A 25,483-nucleotide genomic window follows, 5' to 3' on the forward strand; every position below is an offset into this window, starting at 1 on the left:
GTTCTTCTAAAAAGTTATTTGAAAAATCAGACGGATTCTCCTGTGTCTGCGGTAATAGGATCCTGTATGAAAGTGGAGGGGGATTAGTACTACTACTGTTCTTTCTTTGCTTTCTTTGGAGTCTCAGTGGGAAAGGGAGGGAGAACAGCAAGGTGGAGCTGAATGCTGAAGCCTGTCCAGCTCTGTCTTTGCTCAGTCACTTCTGCTCTCATTAGTCTCTAATCTTGTTCAGTTACTTTGTTAAAATTAAGAACAGGAGCCTAGCAACAACAAAGGCCAACATTTACTGAATGCTTACTCTGGGCTGGTTACTGTATTGGGGGCTTTATATGCATGCTTTGCCTACTACTGCTAACTTGTGCACATTACCTAACTTCTCTGTGCTTCAATTTCTTCATGTGTAAAGTATAGATAATAATAGCATCTCCTTGTGATAATTAAACAAGTATATATATGTATATATAGTATTTAGAACAGTGCTTGAAACATAGTAAGTACTTAGTAAATAATTATTATTTATTATCTCATTTCATCTTCAAAGCAAATCTTTAGAAGTCATTACTGCTATTTATTCCTCAATTTGCAAATAAGCAAATTGACTCAGAGTTTAGCTAACTTGTTCAAGACCATAGAGCTAGTAAGGGACAGAATAAGGACTTATATCTCCAAATCTCATGCTTTTTAACCACCATGACACGATGACCCTCCGATTTCAGTAGCTAAGCTCCAGCCACACCACATAAATTTCTCTTATTAGTGGATCCCTGTGTTAAACACATCATGAGCTTTCACATCTCTTCGCCTTTTGCTCATCTTGTTATTGCCTCTATCTGAAATGGCTTTCCTAACTTTGTCAAGCAGATGACATTAAAATTATCCTTCAAGACTTAGTTCAATTGCCACCTTTTCTCTCTCACCCTCTTTCTCCCGTTTTTTCACAGAGTTAATTGCTTGTCTGTGTTCCTTTAACACTTATCTCACATATCTCTCTTACAGCACTTATCACATTGTCTCATAATTTGTTTATACCTCTGCTGCTAGATGGTGAGCTAGGAAACAGCCAGCCCCTCACACACAGTAAAAGGTAAGATTTATTTAAGATGCCAGACTCTTTGCGAAGGGCCTCACAGGGATGCTCTCACCCAATCCTCTCAATAACCCTAGGTTGTGTGTACTGTTGTGATCACCTTTTTATTGATGAGAGATAGAAAGGTTAATTTGCCCAAGATCGTACATGCAGTAAGCACATAACAACTCATTGTTGAATTGAATTATGTTTAAGTAAAAATACTTACTAAAAATAATCAAAAATTCCTTTTTTGCTGAAGAAAATGAACTTTTGATTGAACATTTTTTTGATGGAGAAAAGAACAAACTCCTATTTCATGTAGTTAGTCAGATTTTTGTCATCCTTAAAGCTACGAAAAGAAACAACTAATTAACTCTAGCTAGTTCAAGCTCAATCATCAATTCAGCTTAAAACAATTTAATTTTATAATCACTTTCCCCTATACTGTAGTATAATGAATGACTTGTTTCCTCATCTCATAATCTTGAATACCCATTCAAGTTAAATGTTATTTTATCATCTATTCAAAGCCCCATCAACTAGAACATGCATTACAATATTACTTTTACTATTTGTGTCATGAATCTAATATTTTCCAAACACAGAGAGAAGAAAAAGGAACTATTTTCTGCCCCCAAGCCAAACTTAGAGACCTATGTCTTCCTGAGAATGACGTTGTCATTTCAGAAGCAGCCAGGGAGTTGGCTATGAATGCCGGGTGTGAATAAGTCCAAGCCCCAAATCACCTGTGGCTTCTTTGAGGCCTTTTTACCAATCAGTCAAAGGGAAACACATTCTCCTTGCTTTCCTCTGGGGACCTTTCAGGGCGCCAGCCCTTATATTAACTGTCTGATATGTTGAGAAGAAAACTGAGCTTTAAAAGCCTTTTAACCCAAAGGGTTTGAACAGCTAATGGACATCATCCTTTTGGCAAAAGATGATGTAAAGCTCCTTCCTCCTTTCAAACACCAGGACTTATTTATATAATCTTTTTATAAAGTTAAACTCTTTTGGTTTCAATATATATATTTTTAGAGACGGTTTGTTTCATTGAAGCATAAAACAAAAACAGTTCAAAAATACAAAACCAAACTAAAAAACCCTTCCCTTTCCTACGTTGCTCTGGTTTCCAATACACTTTTAACTAATTTGGCTGTTTTGACTGATGGCAAAAAATAATCCAGTCATTTGCATATGATATTTTCATTTTAACTACCATATAGACTAACTATGAATTTGTGCCTAAAAATTGAGCAATTCTATAATGTTAATGTAGTGTAAAAAAAGTTTCTGAGAGAATTGGGAAAGTCACAGAACACTGACATGCTCACAGTTGACAATGACAAAAAAAAAAAAAAACCAAACAAACAATAACCAATTATCTTAGTAGATCCTGCAATTTCCATTCAAAACATTTATAAGAGAATATTAACAATCATGAGAATGATATATTTTTGCATAGGGAAACAAGCTCACAAGATTTTAGAATCATAACTCACAACTCAGGTAACCATCTTCCTTGATTAATATCTTTAGCCAGTATTTGAAACATCACCATTTATCATGACTTAGCTTCTTTCTTTTCTTTTTAATATGGAATTAATGTAAGCTTTTTTTTTTCATTTTAATAACAATACAGTCTATGCTACACATGGTATAAAACAAAGAATGAAACCAAGTAAATTTATCTAATGGTGAATACACACAAGTGAAGAGTTTTGTTTCTCTTTACAACTGTCCTACAGTAATCCCAGTTGCAACACAACTCATTATCACATGGCTTAGCTGAAAGATGTATGTATATATAATTATAAATATGTTTCATTGTATTTACAATAGAAATAAATTTTGGAGACCAAACCAACTTTTCAGCTGATAGGAATTAGGGAGTTTTCTTCTATTTCCAATAAGGAGCAATAAAAACGTGGAAGGGGTGACACGCTGCAATAACAAAAGGTATGCATCCTGTTTCACAAGTTATTCCCATCTCATCTTTGCTTGGGCACCATGACAGGCCCTCTGGGAGTCATCACTAAGGTGCACACAAACAAGTCCTTCCTTTGATTGTATTTTACCCAGGTATTCTCATGCTAACTTGCAGGAAGGTATGTATGAGTATTATGGAAAAGACTCACCTCTCAAAGAAATTGAAATATGTCTTTTGTGGAAATGCACAGTCAGGACATGAAGGAAACTTTAGCATTGAGGTTTTACTGTTATTTTGTAGATAGAATTAACAACATGGGAACTGGTTTCAAAATACAACATAGTGATTCTTCTAAGTTTGGGTGAAAGGTTCCTGATACTCCGTCTGAGTAGAATGGGGGAGAGGAGATGTTATTCTAAGTTGAACAGCTTTAAATTGTTATATATAAGAGATCCCAAGAACAGTGGGCAAGGACAGGAGATAAGGCACTACTGAAGTGAAAATAGATAACAGTCACTTTAGGGCCATAAGTATGTCTTAGGAATGTTGACTATATTAATACTCATAACTCTTTAATACTACATGTTTATTGTTTCTTTCCTACTAGATTAAGAAATCTCAATGAGAGACTCTTTTACCTTGTTTTCCACTATGCCCCCAGCACCAAGCCCAGTGCTCAACACATATTTGTTGAACAAATAAATAAATGAATAAACAATTCAGGTAGCATTCAAGAAAGTAGAGGCAATGGAGAAATGGCTATATCCATGTATTAACAATGACAAATCAGTCATCAAAAGATGACTTCTATGGAAAATGCCAGTTGAAATCCAAACAACTAATATCTGAAAATGATAATTCAGTCAATAGGCTGTCCTATCTACAAATGATATTTTTCATCTAATCACTATGGTTAATTTTGTGTTATTTAAATGGGGCCTCTGTGGTGAACTTGGCAAGTTTATCACCTCCTTCTGCTTTTGTTAATATCTGCATAGGATTCCACAGCCACAGACTGAATACCTAGCTTTAGCCAGACATCTCACAAATAAATGCATTATGCACAAAAGAAACCCAAGGAGAAAGTGGAGACACATGCATCCATGCCAACACATCACCATTATTATGGAAAACAATTTAAAGACTGTTCAGCTCAGATGTGTAATTAGTCTAAGAGGGACACATTATTATTGATAAACGCTTTTTACCACAGGGAAGTTGGACCCCCCTACATACAAGGGAGGTTGAAGATTAGTAACATTAAATATTGGAATGGGTGCCAAAATAGATATTGTAATTTGGTCATTAAGACATAGAAGCATCCTTTTTTGTATGATTACAACTATTATGCATTGATGTATAAATGGCATTGATTTACCGGGGATGGGTCTTGTCCACTGCTTCCTCTTTGACTTGCAAATGCCACATTAGTCAGGAGTAGGCTTAAATGAAAGTCACTACAATCCAGCCTTACTCACAGGTCACTGAGGCATGTGACTTACAAAAGTTATTCTATATAGCTAAGTGGAGTCAGGTAGCTTTAATTGGCTCTTCCTCTTGACTCTTCAATTCCTCACCCCTTAATCCATGCCTGAGTTTTCTCATCTATGCAATGGAGGCTAATGTTGGTAAAACCTGTTCTCTCTGGGTTCAAGATTATTGCTTAATATTCTACTGATTGCTGGTGATATTTGAACCTGCAAGCAAATTTCTCCATATGTATAATCATTGCAGTTATGTCTCTATTGTAAGTTTTTTTGAGTTGGAAACATAATGTTATCAGAACATCTTTTGATAACATTTCTTTTATTGTATTTCAGATAATAATTTTAGTACCAACAGGGAGACTTTATTGCTAGATCCAATTCACTGTTATGCATTAAACTTTATCTTAGAGCCACTCAGCTTTGGCATAGAGTAAAAATGAGGTCAGAGTGCTCATTAAATCATGGCTTGAGCTGTCATTATATGAGCAAAACTGAATAGTTGCATATATCATTGAAACATTTCATTAATTTATTTTTCCTTATGTATATTTATATTAATATTCTCTTTACAGAAGTACTAGAGCAATATTCTGTTCAATTAGATTCCTAATCTTATTTTTCAAGTACCAAAGAAAGCCCACACAAAACAAAACAAAATGAACAAAAAAACAGAAAGCAAACAAAAATAACAACGTTTTCTAGTTTTGTCATAATGATATTATAAACCATTCTTCTTACAAGTTATGTATTTAGAGCCCAGATTTCTACAGTACTATCTGCCAAATTAAAATTTAATATTTATATTAAAATTCTGAACCAACCAACTAAAGAGATATACATTTCTAAATAATACTGGTATGTAAGATTAATAGAGGGATGATTATGATAAGCTACCAAATAATGCTTTTACAGATATTGTCAGTTTATCAGCTTTATGTTCACTATCATTCATACATTTCCAGTTCCAGAATATAGTAGCTACAAAAATCAAAAATGAAATCATAATAAAGCTAATTTTCCTAGTTTGTGCTTCCTCCCAAATTTTAAGAAAAATTGTTATATGCCAAAAATGTAAAATTTATTCCAAGAAAATTAACAGGCTACACAGGTAAATTTTGGCAAATGCAACTTTATATTGAAGTTCACACATTTGTATCTTAAAGAATGAGACTCACAGACTCTAATGTATTTCTAAAATACCAGAAATCATATTAGAAGCTTTCACAAGTTAAACTGAAATAATTTAAACGACCAATACACTGAATGTGCAGAAAGTATAAACAAGACTGTGCCTTCGGTAGAATAAATGCTTCACAAATTGTGCAGGATGTCATACTAAGGCTGTGGTCTCCTCTTGACAGCTGACTTAAAATATAAACATATATCAACTGCCTGCTTCCTAGTACACTCTAGAATGGGTAGCACACCTCAGAAGAAAATCTCATTATTTCAATGATGTGCACCTTAATTTTCAAACCATGTGAGGAAAAGGAAAAGGAATAGTAAATGATCTTCCATGCACTTCCAGATGCAGGACCACGACCAGTTACTGATCCAATTCCCTTGACTATTTGCTCCAATGCTAAATAAGATGAAGGATACTAGATAACCCTTTAAGGCAACATGTGTTTATTCTGCATTATTAGAACTGTCCAATTATGACCAGCTGGTACCATTAATGTTGCCTCCCAGTTCAATATCTAGCATATGTAAAATATAAATGAATTGGAAAAACTTTATACCAAATCAACAAAAATCACATAATACAGTTCAATGCTAGCAATTTCACTAGTAGATAAGGAAAGTGGTCTTTAGAAATAGTGATGTAGTAATACAAAAAAAAGGAAACTCTAATTGGAACCCATATACTGCTTTGGAATGCTCCCCAAAACTTACAAGGCGGTTTTTAAAGTGTGATATTCCAATAATTCATGGCACGTCTTTAGTGGATTACAGTACTTTAAGTTTCCAAATATTTTAGTCTTTGCAAAACAATAACAGTATGAAATGTTTTAAGTCCTCAAACTTCTAAAATTAGTTTTTATCAACACATTTACCTCATGTCGACTTAATTTATTAAGATGTCCAATGCTAATTGTTTTTTTTTTGATGTTTTTTTCATAAGTAGTGATATACACAGCATTTAGCACTGATACTTAGCACCTGCTACTTTCATTTTCTAGTTTTTGACCACATAAAGAAACTTAGGGCAGTGGTTCAGTCCTTTCTTAATTACAAACCTTCGCCGGCAGTCAGCAGGATCACTCTGAGATTTAAAATAGGATTATAGGTGAACTATTGCAAAGATTGCAGAATGTTGCCCAAATCCTTATAACTGCTGATTCCATTCTTGAATTTCTTCTCAAGATATGGCTATGGGCCACAGTTGCTCAGCAGAGAAGGTTAGTGTTTCACAAGGCTAAAGATTTACAGATGCTCCCTCATATAACACAGTAAGGTTCCCTTGGTAACCTGGATTTTCTGCAGTAAAGAAGGGTTGTGCTGAAACAGCGCCTCAGCTCCCTGTTGGAGAAAATGCAGACAAAAGGATTGATTCCTGCTTGGGCAAAACTCATCCAGACAGCGGCTGTTAAAAATCCCCCTGGTACTACAGGCCCTCTTGCAAAAACTCTCCAATAACAGGCCACCAGGTAGGGGCCCCACAAGGTTAGAAAGAGAAAAGTCATTATATAGAACATTCTGCTGATTCTTTTCTCCATTTTGAACTCATCTAAGACCAATAGCCTTCTTCTGCCTGTGGTGTTTGCATTTTGCCTGATGCCCAGCAAGGTGGGTGGTGTGGGACCCCTTCCAAATCCTGCTAGCCAATTGGCAGCTGCCTGGCCACTGGCTCCAGGACCATGAAAAGTCCAGTTCTGGCTGACTGCTGCTACAAACTGGACTGGCTTCATTTTCCTTCGATCGTGGACAAAAAATATCAGCTTGAGGTAGACAAGCTGTGTGGCTAGGAGGATGAGAGCAAGGAGCAGCATAAATCCTAAGGAATCATTAGCCCTGAAGGAGCGGTGTTGGAAGGTGCATTGATCTTCCTCCCTAATGAATGAGTAAGTGCCCACATCTAAAACTGGGGGGAATGCCATGGCCACAGACAGAGTCCACACCATACAGATCACAGCCAGACACGTCCAAAAGGTCAGCCTCTTTGTATAGAATCGGTGATGGGCGATAGCTAAGTATCTGGTGACACTGATGCAGAAGAGCATGAAAGCAGTGTGGAAACAGGACAAAACCCCCAGAAAGGCAATCACTTTGCAAGTCAGAGTCCCATAAGTCCAGGATGAGCCATTTTTGACCGAGTTGAATACAAATGGGAAACAAATTGCAGATCTGAGGATATCTGAACAGCAAAGATCCAACAGGAAGTAGTAAGGTGCTCTATGCAAGGTCTTATCTTTCACTAGCAAAATGGAGATCAGGAGGTTGCCCACCACGCTGACTCCTATTATGAAACCCAAGGAAGTCAGTTTCAGAAAGGCTGTTAGAGGTGAGAGATTTTGCAAAATGTTGTCAGCTGCATGGCTATAGTTCGCCATAGATGGATGGAGGATAAGGATACAGCCTCAGTCAAGTCTCATGATCTAGATATAAGAACAAGGAAAAGATAGATCCATACATTTTACTAAAAATGTAATCCACAAAGAGAACTGATCCGATCTGCAGTCATGCTTCCTCTTTTCTTCCGTTTCATTTGCCATCAGAATATCTGGAAAAAAAATGAGCTATCAGTTCTTAAGTTAACAAGCAATGATGTCAGTGCTAACATAAAGCTGTTCATTTATGGGGAAGCAAATCAAGTTTTAATTTTGAACACTATTATTTGCTTTAGTAAGTATTTTTGCTTGAGATTTCAGAGAATTGGCTCGCTTAGTTTTCTCAGCTAGGTGAATTAAAAAATGTCCCTATTTTGGTGAACATACATTTGATTGGGTACCTTTAGGAGAGAAGGAATATAATGTTCCACAGTTGTAAAATATGCCAGTCCAGGAATTAATCACTAGAATTGCAATGCAATCTACAAGATTGCTAATAAGAGACAGAGAGGAGACTACCTACATTTATTTAAGGTCTGTTAGTATCTGTCAGTGTTTCACAGGCAGCTTCTCTGCTGAGATGGAGCCAAAGAACCCGTGCAAAATATGTCTTTTAACTCAAGTGCCACTATTCATGCTGCATAAGAGTATTTGTTGATTCATCTTAAAGCAAAATTTCAACATTAGATTTCAAAAATTAATAGGAACTTGTCCCAAGATTTGATGTGATTTAATCTTTTGTCTTTCCTTTCCCACCCCACCCCCCATTTTTGGCAAATCTTTTCTCTTTAACCACATGATTATTAAAAATGGTTAATGTAAATATTGGCCAGGGAAACACACCCAGAGGAATAATGCACTTCCATTTGTAAATCTTGGCTGCCTGTATTCAAATGAATATAAGATGAATCTGTATTTCTTGGGCAATTAAGCTTTTCCCATTTACACCGATAATCTTTGTTGCTCACAAGTGGCTTCATTTTAAAAGCAAAATGCACATTGTCTCTTAGGTGTCTGGGAGCAACACCAGGGAGATCGGCTTCCTCTGTTATTCCCACGAAGCGTGTTTCCTTTGCCACTTCTCACTTGCCCGAAATATGCTGATGGAAGCCCAGGCAAAACTGCGTTCGATGATTTTAATTTCCCCACCGGTACATCCCCGGGTAAATACCGATCGCATCATGCAACATTACGAAACCTGAAATCCGCCACCCCTGGATTTATAATGGGGGGGGGAGTGGAGGAGGGGGAGAGGGAGAGAGACATGCATTACATACGCGAAGATGGGGAGAGAGATTGCTTCTGTGCTGCAAGGGAACCGTTCCCGGTGATTCTCAGTCTGATATTCCTCAGTCTTGCAACGCTTTACAGAAATGGAGCTCTCAATAAGCCCTACTGAAGATGCATTGTCTGAATGTACTTCCATTATGCAGTTTATTGTCAAAAAAAAAAAAAACCTCACGGAGGGCTCTTTCCCGGTGAACCTGCAGTTTCATCAACACTGTGCAACCCCCCTACCCCCAAACTTAACCGAGAGTATATCCTCCTACCTGTTGGTGTTGGATATCCCGACAGACTATAGCTTCTTCTTTCTATAAATTGCTGATTTTTTTTTTTTTCCCTTAGTGCCTTGACTGAGCATCCAGGCAGGGCTCGGCGGCGCCTGCGCGCTGGAGCCTCCTTGAGCTCCAGCCGCGTCCTCCCCTGTCGCAGCGGCACCGTCTCTCCCCCAGTAACGCAGGGGCCGCGGCGGCGGCGGCGGCGGTGGCGAGGGCGGCGGCAGGGGCTGCTTCGGCCTCTGTGGAGCCAACAGGAACCCCTACCCGTCTCCGGAGCTGGCTGGGTTTATTGAATGCCCCGTCCAGTTCAGCCGACAAAATTAAGCTTTGTCCCTTATGGCTGCTTCTGAACTTTTCCCTCCCCGCATTTGAAACGGGGGCTTGGAAAGGCTCGTTCAGGACCTCAGGCCCATCCTCTTCCCTACGGCAGCGCACGAGGAAGCCACCGCGCCCGGGACGTCCGCCCCCTCCCCAGCTTCCCGGAACCCTCGCCTTCCCCAAACATTTTCTTCCTTTTTCTTTTAGGGTGGTCCAAAGCATTGGAAGCTTCTTTTAAATTTCTTCTTAAATGATTTCCCCAGCTGACCTTTGAATTTGCAGGTTAGCTGGAAGAAAAGGAAAAAAAAAAAAAAAAAAGGAGAGAGAGACAGAAAGAATGGGGGAAAAGACAAAGAAAGAAAAGAAATTTTTAAAATGCACAGTCAAAAATACTGTCCATGGGGAAGAAGGGAAGCAGGTTAGGGCAGCCCTGTCTTTGTTAGTCATCTTCTATTCGCGAATGCACTCAAACATGCGTAATAAGTAGGAGGACGCTAAGTTCAGAGGACAACTACAAAATGATTTACATCCAGTCTACCTTAAGGGATATGACTGAAGGTTTACAAAAATTTTAAATGGCTATTCCTGGTATCCCACCCCACTGAGCAACAGCCTTTCTTCTCCCTTCTTGCAAGTTCGGCTGACCAGTAGATTGGTGATGTCAAAGCAGTTGTGTGTATGAGTTTCCTTTTTCCCCCTTTGTTATTACGAATGAAAAATACTAGGAATAAAACGAATACATAAAACTTACACCAGTCCAAAAGGTCCGACACCACATAGCCTGACACGTGGGTGCTTAGGGATGCCTCTAGAATCATGCATTTTCTTATTTTACCATTTCCGAAGAGTTTTGTTTGTGGGGGTGGCATAAGATTTTAAACAACCCCTTAGCTCCCTAAAAACCAAGCAGACATGCTTTCATTAATTCCCGATGTTAAATGTCTGCTTCTCTTCCTCCATGATTATTGTTTTATAATAATCTGTTAATGAAACAGAAAAATCAAAAATCTCCTCTACAGTAATAATCTGATCTCGAGACAGCAGTAAAATACCTCATTGCTGGGTGGTGAGATTGTGACATTCGGGGGAACTCAAGCCAATCAGCATACAGATAATATGGGTTAATTTACATATTGTATTTCTATTGGACACGCCGAGGTAAAGCTTTCTCTGTTTGAAGCTTGATGTCACAGTGGTTACACAAAGCCCTATGTTGGTAATACTGAAAGGATGTTAAATTTCCCTAATTTGTTTTTGGATTCCCTAAGTCCATTAAAAAATGGATAATAATTTGGGTTTTTTTTCCCCAAATACATACAGGGCATTTAACTTTGGCATTCCTTTAACCTAGAACAATCAATCCTTCAGCAATGTTGGAAGTAACTCGAGGGCATTTCCATTCAAGTAAAACATTCCACTTTTTGCAAAACAAATGAATTCCGAAGAACTCAAAACCATTTGGTAGTATGCAACTTCTAAGTAAAATGTCAAATTCACTTTTATAGAAATACAAATCAATTCAATTTGTTCCTTTTTACTTCCCAATGAACGTTTCTATGTGCTTTGCGAAGAAGAATAGTTATTTCCTGAATTTTTACAGCTAAAAAAAATTTATACAATAAGAGACAAATAAGTTTGCTTTGCAGATTCATGATCAGGCAGATGTTAGGTTGTATGGATTAGGGAAAAGCTACTTAAAAGTAAATTAAAAGGGTAACTGCACTGCCAGGCCATGAGGCAATTACTCTGCCAAAAGGTGTAGGGCAAAGATCCAAAGGTCTAACTGCCTTATGCTTTAAGAAACAGATATTAATTCCTTTAAAGTAAGGGTGGGGGTATGCGTATATGCATGTTTCTTTCATGTCCATATCTCAGGGTATGTTAGAGCTATGTTTTTTCTTTGTAATTGAGCACAGTTACATTCACTAGTTCTTCAGTTTTTCCAGCTGTTAGATGAGAATGTCATTTTCTTGCCTCACAAGGGGGCTCAAGAAATTAATGAGGTATTTTCCATCTAGCTCATTAACTCTACTGGAGGAAACATTGGAATCTGAATCTTACATCAACAGGGATTTTGAAAATATGTTTAATAGCTGACAAAAGTTTCAAATCATCTACAAGTTCTCAGATGTAAAGCTATTGCTTCAAATTGTTGAGATCATGGGCTTATTTGATCTTAGCTAATTTCCTTTTTGATTCTTCGTATCACCAAAACTAGAAAAATTGATTTTTAGGTTAAGAGTAAAGGAACAATGCAAACACAACACAACTATATACCCTAATCCTTGGGTTTAAAAGATTCTACAGGTTTTTAAGCTGTTGGCATATTATATTTACTGTATTGATCAGTGTATTAGGAAGACTGATATAATTTGCTTAATTGGGTTCTTGTAATAAATATATACAATTTTATTTTAAAAAGCAATGACCTTCCTTTCAAAATTCATCTATAATATTTCAGATTTTTGCCACAACACACAATCTCATCATGGGCAAGCACAGTGTTTTTGTTCTATGCATTATTTATGTGAAAATGTGTGTCAGGAAATAACCCTTGATAAATGCAAAGAATGATAGGTTAGAATAAAACATTCTAAGAAAAGATTTTTAATAATTCATTTAAAATGCCATCTCTTCTGCTTGGGAAATCTCACTTTCTTGGTAGCTCCCAGTTACCATATTGTCCAAGATAAATGGAGGGGCCACAACTAGTGTTTAGTTGGGAGCCTCAGGTAAGTACATCTTTAAGTCATCCCAGCCCTAATTCTGGGCATGAGTCAAGAAACCTACAAATAATTCCAGCCCCTGGAGTCTTTCTCTGATGGAAGCTCTAGACATTGTGAAACAGTGATAAGCCATCTTTGCTATGCCAGGTTAAAATCCTGACTCATAAAATTTGTAAACATAAATAAATAACTGTTTATGCCTCTGAGTTTCGGGTGGTTTTCTATGCATCAACAAATAACTAGAACATCCAGGATAGGCTGAATTTCATCCTAGGATAAACTCTTTGAAATTGAGCAAAATAAAGCTGCTCAAATATAGGCACTGCATCTAAGTCATCTAAATTATCAAGATTGTACCCTGTGGATTGTAAATTTGTTGCAAAGAGATTTCAGAGTTCTTCAGAAAATTTTGACAGCTACCATATAGAAGTATTTACCATATGTTAGGCACCAGGACCCTACAGTGTAGATATTTTCATTTTATATCAATGAAGTTAAGTAAATCTTAAACATGTATCTTTGGTTTACATCCTAGTTGCAGCAAAAAGTGACTTTTTAAAATAGTGATAGCTAAGAAACTGAAGGTTTCTAGGGCATTATACTTATCTACTTGAGGAGCAGAATGGTGAGAGGATATGCTAGACCTAAAGAACTAACACGAGATTTAAAAAAAAATAAAAAGTGCCTCAGGACTTGGGAATAACCATAATTGTGAACATCCCAAGCAGTGAGATTTCTTCAGAATTTTAATGACTTTTTAAAAGATTAAGAATCTGGCATGTTTCTTTCCAAAAGACTAAAAGGTTCATTTATCAGATTTTTCTCTCCTCTCTGCCACAAAACAGGTTCCAAAGTGTTAATATAATTCATTCTTAATTTTAAAGCTAGCATCTCTAAGACCTTCCTTCTCAATTTAACACCAGGGATTTTGAAAGCTCAGTGATTTACCTTCTGTTACCTTTATGTTGACAATTTCCTCCTCTCTGAGAATTTTAAGACTTGTTCCCTTATTTAATTTATTTAACAAACATTTGTTGAGCTCCCACTCCCACTCTGTATGAGTTTGCAAGAAATAAAAAAAAAAAGAGGTGGGGTCAATTTACAGGTGGTTGCGTCAGTGTAGGGAAAGTCTAAAGTGGTAGATGTGAAGGGTGAGGAATGAACAGAAACAAAGGGATGGATCTACTTGGTGAGTGGAGCCATATTTCTTATCAAGTGATTAGATAAGGGAAGCAAAGGAGATTGAGGAGTAAGAATTAACTATCAGCTTTGGAGCTTGGGGAAATGGGAGGGAGTGAAGACACTATTAATAAGAGGTAACCTAAGTTTAAAAAGAAGGAGCTGGTTTGGTGAGGAAAAGAATGAGTTAATTTTAGACATACTGAATGTGCAATGCTGGTGGAATATTCAAATGTTGATGTGTTACGTGCGGTTGGAAGTGAGAGGCCAAATTCAGGAAGTTATTATAGGTAAAAGTGGAGCGAAGGGAACTGTTGGGAGGCATTGCCAAGATTGTTGAGAGAGAAGAAGGTTGAGGTCAAACAAAGGAACAAACATGCCCATTCCTTTCCATCTGGACAAACCGAAAAACTAAGGGAATGCCTACGTTTAGGAAACAGGAAGGCTCATTGAAGAACAAGAGATAGAACAAACTGAAAGGAAGAAGAGGAACATCAATGTCATAGACTCTGAGGGAGGAGAGAATTTTAAGAAGGGAGTGGTTATAGATGTAAGTTGTGACTAGAAGATTTAGGAGGATGACAGATGAGAAGATACTGTTGGTTCTGGTAATGAGGCAAATCATTAGCAATCTTTGCGAAAGCAGTTCCAGAAGAGCAAGTCAAACTGCAAGGGATTAATAAGTGAGGGACATAGGCTTAAAGGCTTATAAGGTCAGGCTAAGAAACTATTTTGCTGTTAATGAATTCTCTTGACGTTTTATGAACAAGGTCATAGTTATTATATTTAAGTAAATATTGCATACCTTCTTCTTCTGGAAGTCTTTTAAACTCTTCTTCTGTTACAAATTATACATGATTCTATTACACATTATTTAAATGTGGTCCTGTGAATGGGGAGAGCAAATGCAAGTTTCCCTACTAATGCCTGGTAAAACTTTAGAGCTTAGAGAAAAAGCCCTTGGTCTGTTAAAATATTATAAGATGTCTCATTCAACTTTGCTTTTTTTTTTTTAGATGCAGTTAGTCTCGACCATAAAAGACAAGTGACCCCCAACGTGGTGTGTGGTGTGAGTTTGTGTGTGTGTACATACGTATGTGTTGCAAGGGTAGGTGGGGAGAGGAAACAAGTGTTGGCAAAATGACTAAGAAATGGGAAATTAATTTAATACTCCGGTTAATGGAGAGTCACACATATCTTACATGCATTGTAAATTTTCAAGGAATAAAAATGCAATATAATTTTTAAAACTCCGGAATATAAGGTATTTTTTCCTCTGATTATTCAGACCAAGGTTATCTCAATCATACAGTGCATTAAGGCCATTATTATGAGCACCTGCTATATGATCATATGAGCAGATTATGGTTATGTAAGTCTTTGTGGCATTTAGCTTTTTGACAAATGGGCATAATTAAAACATGGCTGAAAATGAAGAATGTTACCTTAAACTCTAAGAGTTTCCCATGTTGACTGTCTAGACCTGCATTCTGATTAGCCCTTCCACTTTCATTTCTCTTAATTTTTTAAACTTAAAAAATTTTCTCTTTACAGAGTAATAAGCCTATAAAATATAAACAAAGACAAAACCAAAATTCCCACCCCTCATAATTATAGTTACTGCTTTAACTTGGTTAACATTTGGTTAAAATGGAAGTGTGTTATCATCTGCCTAACTTTACATGTAAAAAAAAAACTTTATTAAGTCCTGGGGGCAGCGTTATTTCATTCATTCAACAAATGTCCTAGAATATGATCTCTATTATTTTGTCACTGTTCTTCCCTGGTGCCCAAATAGAACCTGGCACACAGAGGGCACACAGCACATTTTTGTTGAATGGGTGATTATGAGCCTACTATACAAAAGGTGCTGTACTAGGCACTGTGGGGAGGTTATAAAGGAAGAAGAAGAAAAAAGACAGTGACACAAGCTCCAATTGGACTCTATGTTTTTCTTAATTTAATAAGGTTGGGATAATTATTCATATGATGGGCAGAAAGTTTTTTTGGCCAAGAATTTACTCTGGATTTGGGGGAATTTTATTTGCTTTTTAAGTCTTATTACATTAGCATTTACATGATTCCTTATTTGCTTTACTACTCAGTAATTTCAAACCATTTTCTAATAACTTAATGTCTCTCAGGCAGATTATAAGCCAAGAACAGATATTTTATGCTTTGAGTTCCTAACCTGGTTTTCAAATACATGACAAAACACCTGTAGCTTTTATTGACTTTGGACTTATGATCATTAATTTTTTAATTGCCCAAAAGGTAGATTATCCTGAAAAAAGAAAAAAAAATCTGATTTATCAGTACAGTAGTAAAAAGCTCAATAATATAAAAATAAAATTTTAAATGATTCTTTCTGCTCTAATTTTGTCTGTGGATTATTCATAATTACCTATATGACAGAAAGCAAAGGGATTGAAACAAACTGATCATGTAGCTACTCAGAAAATGGCTTTACAAGGATGATATTACTCTTAAGTAAAAATCAGGATTATCTTGCATTTTTTTTTTGTCCTCCTTTTAGAACATATTTCTTTCCTTTTTTTTTTTTTTTTTTTTTTTTGAGACAGAGTCTCACTCTGTTGCCTGGGCTAGAGTGCAATGGCGTCAGCCAAACTCACAGCAACCTCAAACTCCTGGGCTCAAGGGACCCTCCTGCCTCAGCATCCCAAGTAGCTGGGACTACAGGCATGTGCCACCATGCCGGCTAATTTTTTCTATATATTTTTAGTTGACCAATTAATTTCTTTCTATTTTTAGTAGAGGCGGGTCTCACTCTTGCTCAGGCTGGTTTCAAACTCCTGACCTTGAGCGATCTGCCTGCCTCAGCCTCCCAAAGTGCTAGGATTACAGGCCTGAGCCACTGCACCCAGACCTTCTTTCCTTTTTTTACTAGGCATAAATAAGAGCCGAATATAAGAAGTTCTTATATAAAATAGTGCTGATTCATCTTACTAATTGAATATAATAAAAAAGCTACCAGCCAAATCACTCTTTGAGTCCTCTTAGCTTGAACACTATCCAGAGCTGATAATAGAGTTAATAATCTCTGGAACAAGGAAGTAACACAACAATACTTCCAATAGCTCAAAATAGGGTGGCAGCTCACCTTGAGAAGGCGGTAATGTCTAGGGCTGGGTGTGTACAATTTCACTGCACAGCGTTTGGTTAGTATTGCCTTTCTCCTTTATCTGATCTAAAATCACAGCATCCTGTATTGGCAGTTGATATGTGATTTATAGAACTTGTTTTCTGGCATGGCTATAGTTAATGGGTCATTAATCATTTCCATGAGGTATAAGGAATACTGTTGCATGCCTGCATTATGAAAAATGTGTCTTTTTGTTTATAGAAATTCAAAATACTAAATGCCTTACATCTGCAAACTCTATAATCTTCCATGTTAGCCATCATCTCTCTGATGTCACTGTGCTGCATGGGAGGGGCACATGAACAGGCTTAGGAGGTGAAGGTAGGAATGGTCCTATGCCTAGGGTTCCAATATTTGAAGTATTTTTTGATTGTGAATTTCACATCACTTAATTGCAGTTACAACTATCGAATAGAGCTATGATTCTAACATTTTCAGAACTAGTTGCTAGTTATTTGGCCAAACAGTTGGCCAGGTAAGTTGGAGGGCTATATATAGACCAGTGTTAGATATCCAGGTAGATGATTTGAATTCCAGTTAGAATTCTGAATGTGGGAATTTCTGGCACTTTCAATCAGTCTGTCATCTCCTCCAGTCACTATTGAGTTGTAATGTGCAGCTCCAGGACTGCTATCATTTTGTTTTACTTGTATTAAATTTTTTGACAATCACAGGTCTTTGTAAGCTCCAATTCTTTTCTAGCAGGTTTCTTCTAAGGAAACTATGGGTCTGTGGCAATTTCTTTCATAGTAGATCGGGTCAGTTAATTTAAAACAACAACTCCGTCATATAATATTTATTTTATTTTATTTAAAAAAATTAAAAAAATTTTTTTTTGTTGTAGAGACAGGGTCTTGCTATGTTGCCTAGGCTGGTCTCAAACTCCTGGCCTCAAACTATCTTCCTGCTTTGTCCTCCCAAAGTACTAGGATTACAAGTGTGAGTCACCACACCTGGCCCATCATATAAAATTTAAAATTCTCTCTCAATTAGGTATTCACTAGTTCAGGTATGCCCTGTATATAGGTACAGGTGTATATACTGCTTAGCATTATATAAAACACTTTCACATACATTTGTTCTTCTGCATGCAAAAATTTATATTAATAAGTGCTTGAGTCAGAGAATAAACCCAGCTGTCTATCTGGTTATATAAAATAGACTGTCTATCTGTCTATATAGACAGACTGTCTATCTGTCTATCTCCAGCCCAGAGATTATTCTCCATACCATGCAGCCTCTTTAACATTCAGCCCCCATGAAACAAAGTCAGAACATTGCCTAATCTGCTCCCCCCTCACAATCTAAACAGTTCTAAAATTTAATTTTAAAAGACTCTTAGAATGGCTATTATCAAAAAAGATGAATGATAACAAATGTTGGAAAGGATGTGGAGAAAGGGGAACACTTGTACACTGTTGGTGGGAATGTAAATTAGTACAGCCATTTTAGAAAATAGTATGGAGGTTTCTCAAAAAACTAAGAATAAAATTACCATATGATCCAGAAATTCCACTTCTGGGTATATATCCAAAGGAATTGAAATCGGTATATCAAAGAGATATCTGCATTCTTGTGCTTATTTCAACATTATTCACAATGGTCAAGGTATGGAAGCAATCCGAGTATCTACCAATGGATGAACAGGTAAGAAAATATGGTATATATACACCATGGAGTATATACAACCTTAAAAAAGGAGATTCTGTCATTTATGACAACATGGATGAACCTGGAGGACATTATGCTAAGTGAAATAAGCCAGTCACAGAAAGACAAATACTGTATGATCTCACTTATTTGAGGTATCTGAAAAAGTCAAACTTGGCTGGGCATGGTGGCTCATGCCTGTAATCCTAGCACTGTGGGAGGCTGAAGCGGGAGGATCACTTGAGGCCAGGAGTTCGTGACCAGCCTGAGCAAGAGCAAGACCATCTCTACAAAAAAATAGAAAATTATCTGGGCATGGTGATGTGTACCTGTAGTCCCAGCTACTCCTGAGGCTTAGGCAGGAGAATTGCTTGAGCCCAGGAGCTTGAGGCTGCAGTGAGCTAGGCTCATGCTACTGCACTCCAGCCTGGGTAACAGAGTGAGACTCTGTCTCAAAAAAAAAAAAAAAAGTCAATCTCATAAAAACAGAGAGTAGAAAGGTGATTACAAGAGGTTGGAAGGGGAAGGGAGAGGTGTGGGGCGAGGGAAGATGTTGATGAAAGAGAACAAAGTTTCAGTTAGACTGGAGTGATAACCACATGGTGACCACAGTTAGTAATAATATATTGTATATTTCAAAATTGCTAAAATAGATTTTTAACATTTCATTATGAAAAAAATGAATTGAGAAGATGGTGATGGCTATGTTAATTATCTTGATTGAATCTTTCTATGATGTATACATAGATCAAAATATCACATTGTACCCCATAAATATACACAACTATTATTGTCAATTTAAAAGAGACCCTTATCAAAAATATGTGTAAAACACACACTTTTACATTGGGGCTCTTTAAGACTTCACTTTCCAGTTAAGGATTTTTTTTTTCTGTTCATACACTGTTAATTTCTGTAAATTCCAATGGGAGTTAAGCACATAAATCTTTGGCACTTGGTTGAAAGACTAGGAATCGTTCAGAGACAGCACTTTTGTATATAGCCTACTTGTAATCCACTCTATAAATGGTTTGTTTTTTGTGCCATCTGGCATCAAATAGGTGAGATTCTTGCTGAGGTTTCATGATAAGTCTTACAAGAACATACATAAATTGACATTTGGTGAAGAGATGGACTGAATATTTGATCCCACTCACAGACTATGTTCAAAGTAATGTTTTAGTACAATGTCAAGGGAGTTGGATTGATGCATGCCAACATCACCCTCAAACTTGTATATACACATATGCTCCATATTTAACTTGCTCTCTGAGTAATTTTGATACTGCATAGCTCTATGAAGAAAAGATCTCTGTCTATGCTGATTGTCTTTGTGTCCCTGATGCCAGAATAGTGCCTGGCTATTGTAGGTACTCAGAATTTATTAGTGGAATAAATGAATGAATGTTTCCATTTAAAAAAATATCACAAATTAAAAATTAAATGACTCTTCTTTTGCATCTATTTCTTCTAATAAATCTTCAAGCATGTATGGAACTTTGAAAATAAAGAATGCTCTCTTTCTCTGCCCTCAGGAGCTGTACCAATATTATGACTAAGGTCTTTTTCACACAATATGTCCAAATACTTCTATAAAGTATAATGTGTTATAGAAAGCCCCAAGTCAACCTAAACACTATGTAGTATCAAAATTACTGAGAGAGCAAGTTAAATGTTCAGTATATGTGTATATACAAAAGTCTGAAGGTGAGGTTGGCATCAATTCTGAGATTTTTTGACTTTACTAAAACATCACTTTGAACATAGTTTGTAATAGGATAAAAATATGTACAGGGGACCAACCTAGTATATCAATACTAGGGTGAAAGAGTTTGAAAACTGAGCTTATATTTACTCTGGCAAGACCTGAACTTTGTAACAACCAAAAGTATTGCCTAGATTTATTGACTTTTAGAGCTGAACAGTTACTAATATTTGCCTAGTTTTTATGATTTATAAATTAATTTTAAATACATTATTTCATTGGATTCTAACTCATCCTTTGAGGCAAGTATCATTCTCCTTTCAATATAATAAAAGTCAAATTAAGAGATGTGAATAATTAATAGTTATATGGTGCTTACATTGTGACAGGTTTTGTTCCTTGCATTTATTAACTTACTTTATTTTCACAAAAGCTTGTAAGGTAGCTTTCATGATTCCATTTTACTGATGAGGAAATCTATTTTACTTGAGGCACAGAGAGACATAATAACTTGCTGAGGTCAATGGAAAAGTTGGCATTTGTGCTAAGTGACTTACCTAAAGAAGTGGAAAAACGAGAAACTCGATGTAGGTTTTCCTGACACTAAATATTATATGCTTTCAGTATGCAACAGTGCCTCTACAGTCTAGACCAGTGCTACCTGTAGATATTTAATATGAGCCACATACATAATTTTAAATTTTCTAGTAGCCAAAATAAAAAGAAACAGGTAAAATTAATTTTAAGAATATTTTTATTTAAATTAATATATCCAAAATATTATCATGCCAATATATAATCAATACAAAAGTATTCAAGAGATATTTTGTATATTCTTTTCTCACAAAGTGTTTAAAATCCAGTGTGCATTTTACAACATTTATAGGGAATTTTAATTTTGAGTAGTTACATTTCCAATGCTCAAACCAGCTCTAAGCCATCAGGCCTGAAATCTTTGTGTATAGGTAAGAATAATAAGGCCTAGAGAAGTGAATCTCACAGAGTTAATCAGGTACATACAAGTCAAGTTGATGATCAGACTTGAAGAGAAAAATCACTTGCCAAGATCTGAGCCTTGGTGGAGTCTCAGCTTCCCCACTATGTGAGTGAAGTGAGGCTCTGAGCCACTCTTCCTCCATAGTTTCTCTCAGCAGCGGGGTCACACCTAAGCCTAATTAATCAGAATCTTTTCAACCGCATTCCATCTCCCAAACCAGGAAGGCCAAACAGCTTGGTTTTACTCTCCAGTGGAATACATGTTAAATGCTATTTATTTATTTACCTTTGCAAAGTTGCATGAACATAAAGAAAAAGCCAAAAAAGTTCAAATGCCATGGACCCTAGGAGTGAGTGCAAACTAGTGGGAGTGCAGACTCCCATTCCTCATGTAAATGCAGATGAGCTGTAGAAAGCAAATCATCAGAATGTGCTTCAATTTGGGAAAAAGGCTGGGAACCCACGAACTTCAGGAAAGTGTGTTGTCTTAGAGATGTTTCCAACTTCATGACAAATACTCTGGGCTCTTATAGGTTTATTACACTGTCTTCCTGGGGAAGATTGGGAAATCCTGAAGGAATCCTGCAATTTTTTTCCTTGGATTCATTCAAACTCTTCAAATTACTAGGCCAGAATTGATCTAAAAATGCATATAGTAAGTAGAAGGCCTAAATCAGGAATTTCTTTTCTCTAATACTGTTTTCATAATTATATCTCTAAAGTCTATAGGTTTTGAAATTTAGAGTTAAGCAGGACCTTAAAAAGTCACCTAAGAGTGGTTTTAGAACTTTTTTCCTTAGGGTATTGGTGCAAATTTTTTTTTTTTTTTGGATGTGATCATACTTGGAACTCACATATAAAACATGTAATGGCTGAGCCACTCTGATTGAAGCAGGGCTGGAGCTGGGAGTGGAAGCCACAGTCTGTTGGTCTTTTCCTGTTTGATTCTGGCAGCTGCCAAGGCAGCCCTGTGGAACCTGGGTGTCTGATTAGCACAATTGAAAAACACTGATTTTGTCAACTCCCCTCCCTCCGTTTGTTTTTTCTCCTTGCCAGGCTGATGATAGCCAGAGACTTACACTTCTAAAGTATTTGATCTTATAAAAATTTGCTCAGGCATGAGTATGAGAGTGATAGAAAAGTCAATGGAAAGAAATGCAATGAGAAAAAAACAAAGTAGTACAGAATTACAGCCTGGGCATGGGGGCAGAACAAGTTCAAGCTTGACTGGCTAGGAGATTGATGGCCACACACACATACACACTCACACAAGGAAATCAGACAAGACATTTGGTTTTGACAGGAAGATGAGCTTAATTTTAGCAAATGAACATGCGGTAGCAGCCAACCATTCACATGACATTTGTAAGCGCTAGTCAGTTTTTGCTTCTCAGTCTTTCCATAGGCGTGTTTATATACCTCTTTTATGGCATGTAATGTATCATGCTTTGTAATATTTGTAAATTCCTCTTTGTGGGAAGTAACTAGAAAACCTATGTTGTGGCTTTTCTGTCTTTGCCCAGCATCTGGTACATTAACACAGCTTAATGAATGAATAACAAGATGAATGCATTAAAAAGAGAGAGAAGGGACAAGTAGTAACGGTATAAATGATGAGTCTAGACTGGTTAAAAGAAAGAAAATAGGAAAATGTCTTAACTGGATGGTAGGATGAGGCAAAAATTTCCTTCCCTGTCCCCAAGCTTATGCATATAGGAAAGAGAAAGCTCACAAGCTCTTGGAGACAGCCTCCTTTGAAATTTTATTTCCACCACTTACTAGGTGTGTGAAGTTGGGGGAAATTACACCCTCTTAGTGTCTGAGTTTTCCATAGATAATATGGAGATAAAGTAGTATCTAACACATGTGTTTATCCTAAGGATTGAAGGAGGAAATTATGCAATATCCAGCATACATAAATGATCAATAAAGGTTAGGCACCATTGTTATTGTTACAAAACCAGAAAAAAGTGTTTGTGAGTGTGTATGTGTGTGTGTGTGTGTTTGTGTGTGTATGTATGTTGGGGTGGTGAATTCAGGGAGGCACTGTATGGGACAAAGTCCTAAACGATATAAGATATAACAGATTAAGTTGTCTTCAACTTGGGGTTGTTGTAACAGAATACCATAGCTTGGGTGGCTTCAACAATAGAATTTCATTTCTCACAGATCTGTAGCCTGAGGAGTCCAAGATCAAAGTACCAGCAGATCTCAGAGGAATGAGGGGGAGAGAGGATAAAAGAGAGAAATCCCTTTCTTTCCTCTTTTTATAAGGGCACTAATCTCATTCACTAGGGTAGTAGGGTAGAGCTCTCCCTAAACACCTCACAAGGGCCCCACCTTCTAATACCATCACATTGGGGGTTAGGATTTGAATACATGAACTTTGGGGAAACACAAACATTCAGTCCACAGCAGGGTCAAAGATAGAGGAGGGAATAGACTGCTGAGGAGGGGAGGGCAACAGGAGTGGTGGGCACAAGGGGAGAGGTAGATAGCATCAAAGTCAGGCAGCACCTCTGCCTTTTTGGGCAAATGGGGTATGAGATCCTCTTTACCCTTGCATTTTTTTCTCCCCATTCTGACCATCTACCTCTCTTCCCAAGAGCCCCTTATTTGGTAAGTTAATTTTGGTAAAGCCATATCTTGCTCAACAAATACTTATTTAAATGAATTGATTTACTAGGAATGGGAGTTCAGATATTGAAGAGAGAGGGGAAAGTTTTAATCTCAGGGAGGGTATGCCAGATAAATAAAAAGGGATTATGTAGCAGCTGAAAAGCTTCAATTAAAGGTAGAATGAATTTACTGGACAAAGTAAATTCTCTTGCTTTTCTTGCTTTAACCACAAAGAAAAACATAAGTGAAAATCATTTTATCTATATAATTCTTTGTTGTATTAATAATAAAGATCTTCCTTCCTTCCTTTATTTTTTAGTCATGTCACTTGAGTACACTGAAGTCCAAAGGGGAAAGGGAATCTCTTCTTTGGAGTAGGAGTGCTACCATTTACTTAAAAAATAAAAAACTATAAAAACCATTCTATGCCAGCATTATATGGAAAAATAAAACATATAAACAAATCAGAGACAGCCATCTTAGTACAAAATCATGAGTTCTCCTTCCTTGCTCTCATTTTATATTTTTATGGTAATGCTACTAAGCTGAACTTTATTTTGATTCTACTTGGTTTTTGTCAGACTGCCAAAGTAGATTGTATTTTTCCCTATGAAATTCTTTGTTTTGTCATCTAAACCACTTGGGCTTTTCTGTGGACTGAGTTAGACTACAAATGTTTATTGAATGCCTGTGTATTAAATGCTTTATCTTGAGTGTTCAGGAACAATGCAAAACAAAAAAGAAAAGTTTCCTGTTTTTAAGACTATTGATATTGGCCAACACTATTAATTTAATGGTCTATAAAGCAAAACTTTATAGAAGCAAAACTTCTTTTAAGCAGGGGCAACCTTTAGTGACATGGTGTAACTGTCTGTGTATTTTGGGTACATTAATTGATGTCCAGGTTCCTCTCTCTCCACTTCGGGTGATCTTATCCTTCATGCTCCTTCCTAGTCCCAATCTCAGGAGTCGGATCCCAATTTGGAGCTCCGTTTGGAGGTTTTTGTTTTTAGTTTAAGGTGTAGATCTCAAAGTCATATTAACATTCAATGGTGGGAGCCACAAGACTTGTAGGCCTGCAAAACCCAGAAGGGGCACCATTAATGATGGAATTGTGGGTGTCACAAAAGTACTGAAGCATTTGGGTTTGGAGTGTTTCTTGTCCACTTTCTTTAAATCATGTCATCTATCAAATAACCATTTCTGCAGTTTTTCAAGGCTGGCCCCTCTTCTGGGCAATCTATTTGCCAAAGCCTTCCTTCACCTTCAAAGAGAAATTCTTATTTTAAGTGCGCAGCCATGAATAAGTGTTTTGGGTAGACAGGTTCTACTCATTTATGTTTTTCTTTAAGAAAATGAGGCCACCGATAACTTTTTAGTGATTTGCCCAGTGCCCTAGAGCCCATTTGCTGGGTAGCCAGAGCTAGGACCCTTATCCCCTTGTGTCCTTGTTTAGGCTCCTTTCATTATATCACTCAGTCTTTCTTAGCCATGAACCTCTGTCACTTAGCAACATCACTGAAGAAAGAAACAC

The 25,483-nt window shown here is 36.9% G+C and overlaps 1 protein-coding gene across 2 annotated transcripts; it reads right to left on the reverse strand.

Annotated features, from left to right (window-relative positions):
• Positions 1 to 5,592: 5,592 nt before the first annotated feature.
• Positions 5,593 to 10,944, reverse strand: GPR85 (G protein-coupled receptor 85). 2 transcript variants are annotated; one of them, XM_012736161.2, is made up of 3 exons: positions 10,663 to 10,944; positions 9,585 to 10,198; positions 5,593 to 8,207 (listed from the first exon to the last, which is right to left on the reverse strand). In XM_012736161.2, exon 3 carries the CDS (start codon positions 8,035 to 8,037, stop codon positions 6,925 to 6,927), a length of 1,113 nt encoding a protein of 370 aa, XP_012591615.1. In that variant the 5' UTR covers positions 8,038 to 8,207; positions 9,585 to 10,198; positions 10,663 to 10,944; the 3' UTR covers positions 5,593 to 6,924. The 2 variants fall into 2 exon arrangements, with proteins under 2 accessions (XP_012591615.1, XP_075862670.1); XM_076006555.1 differs by having other exon boundaries at positions 9,312 to 10,198.
• Between the last annotated feature and the right edge of the window lie 14,539 nt (positions 10,945 to 25,483).

Source organism: Microcebus murinus, chromosome 9, assembly GCF_040939455.1.
Source record: "Microcebus murinus isolate Inina chromosome 9, M.murinus_Inina_mat1.0, whole genome shotgun sequence".
Lineage (NCBI taxonomy): Eukaryota > Metazoa > Chordata > Mammalia > Primates > Cheirogaleidae > Microcebus > Microcebus murinus.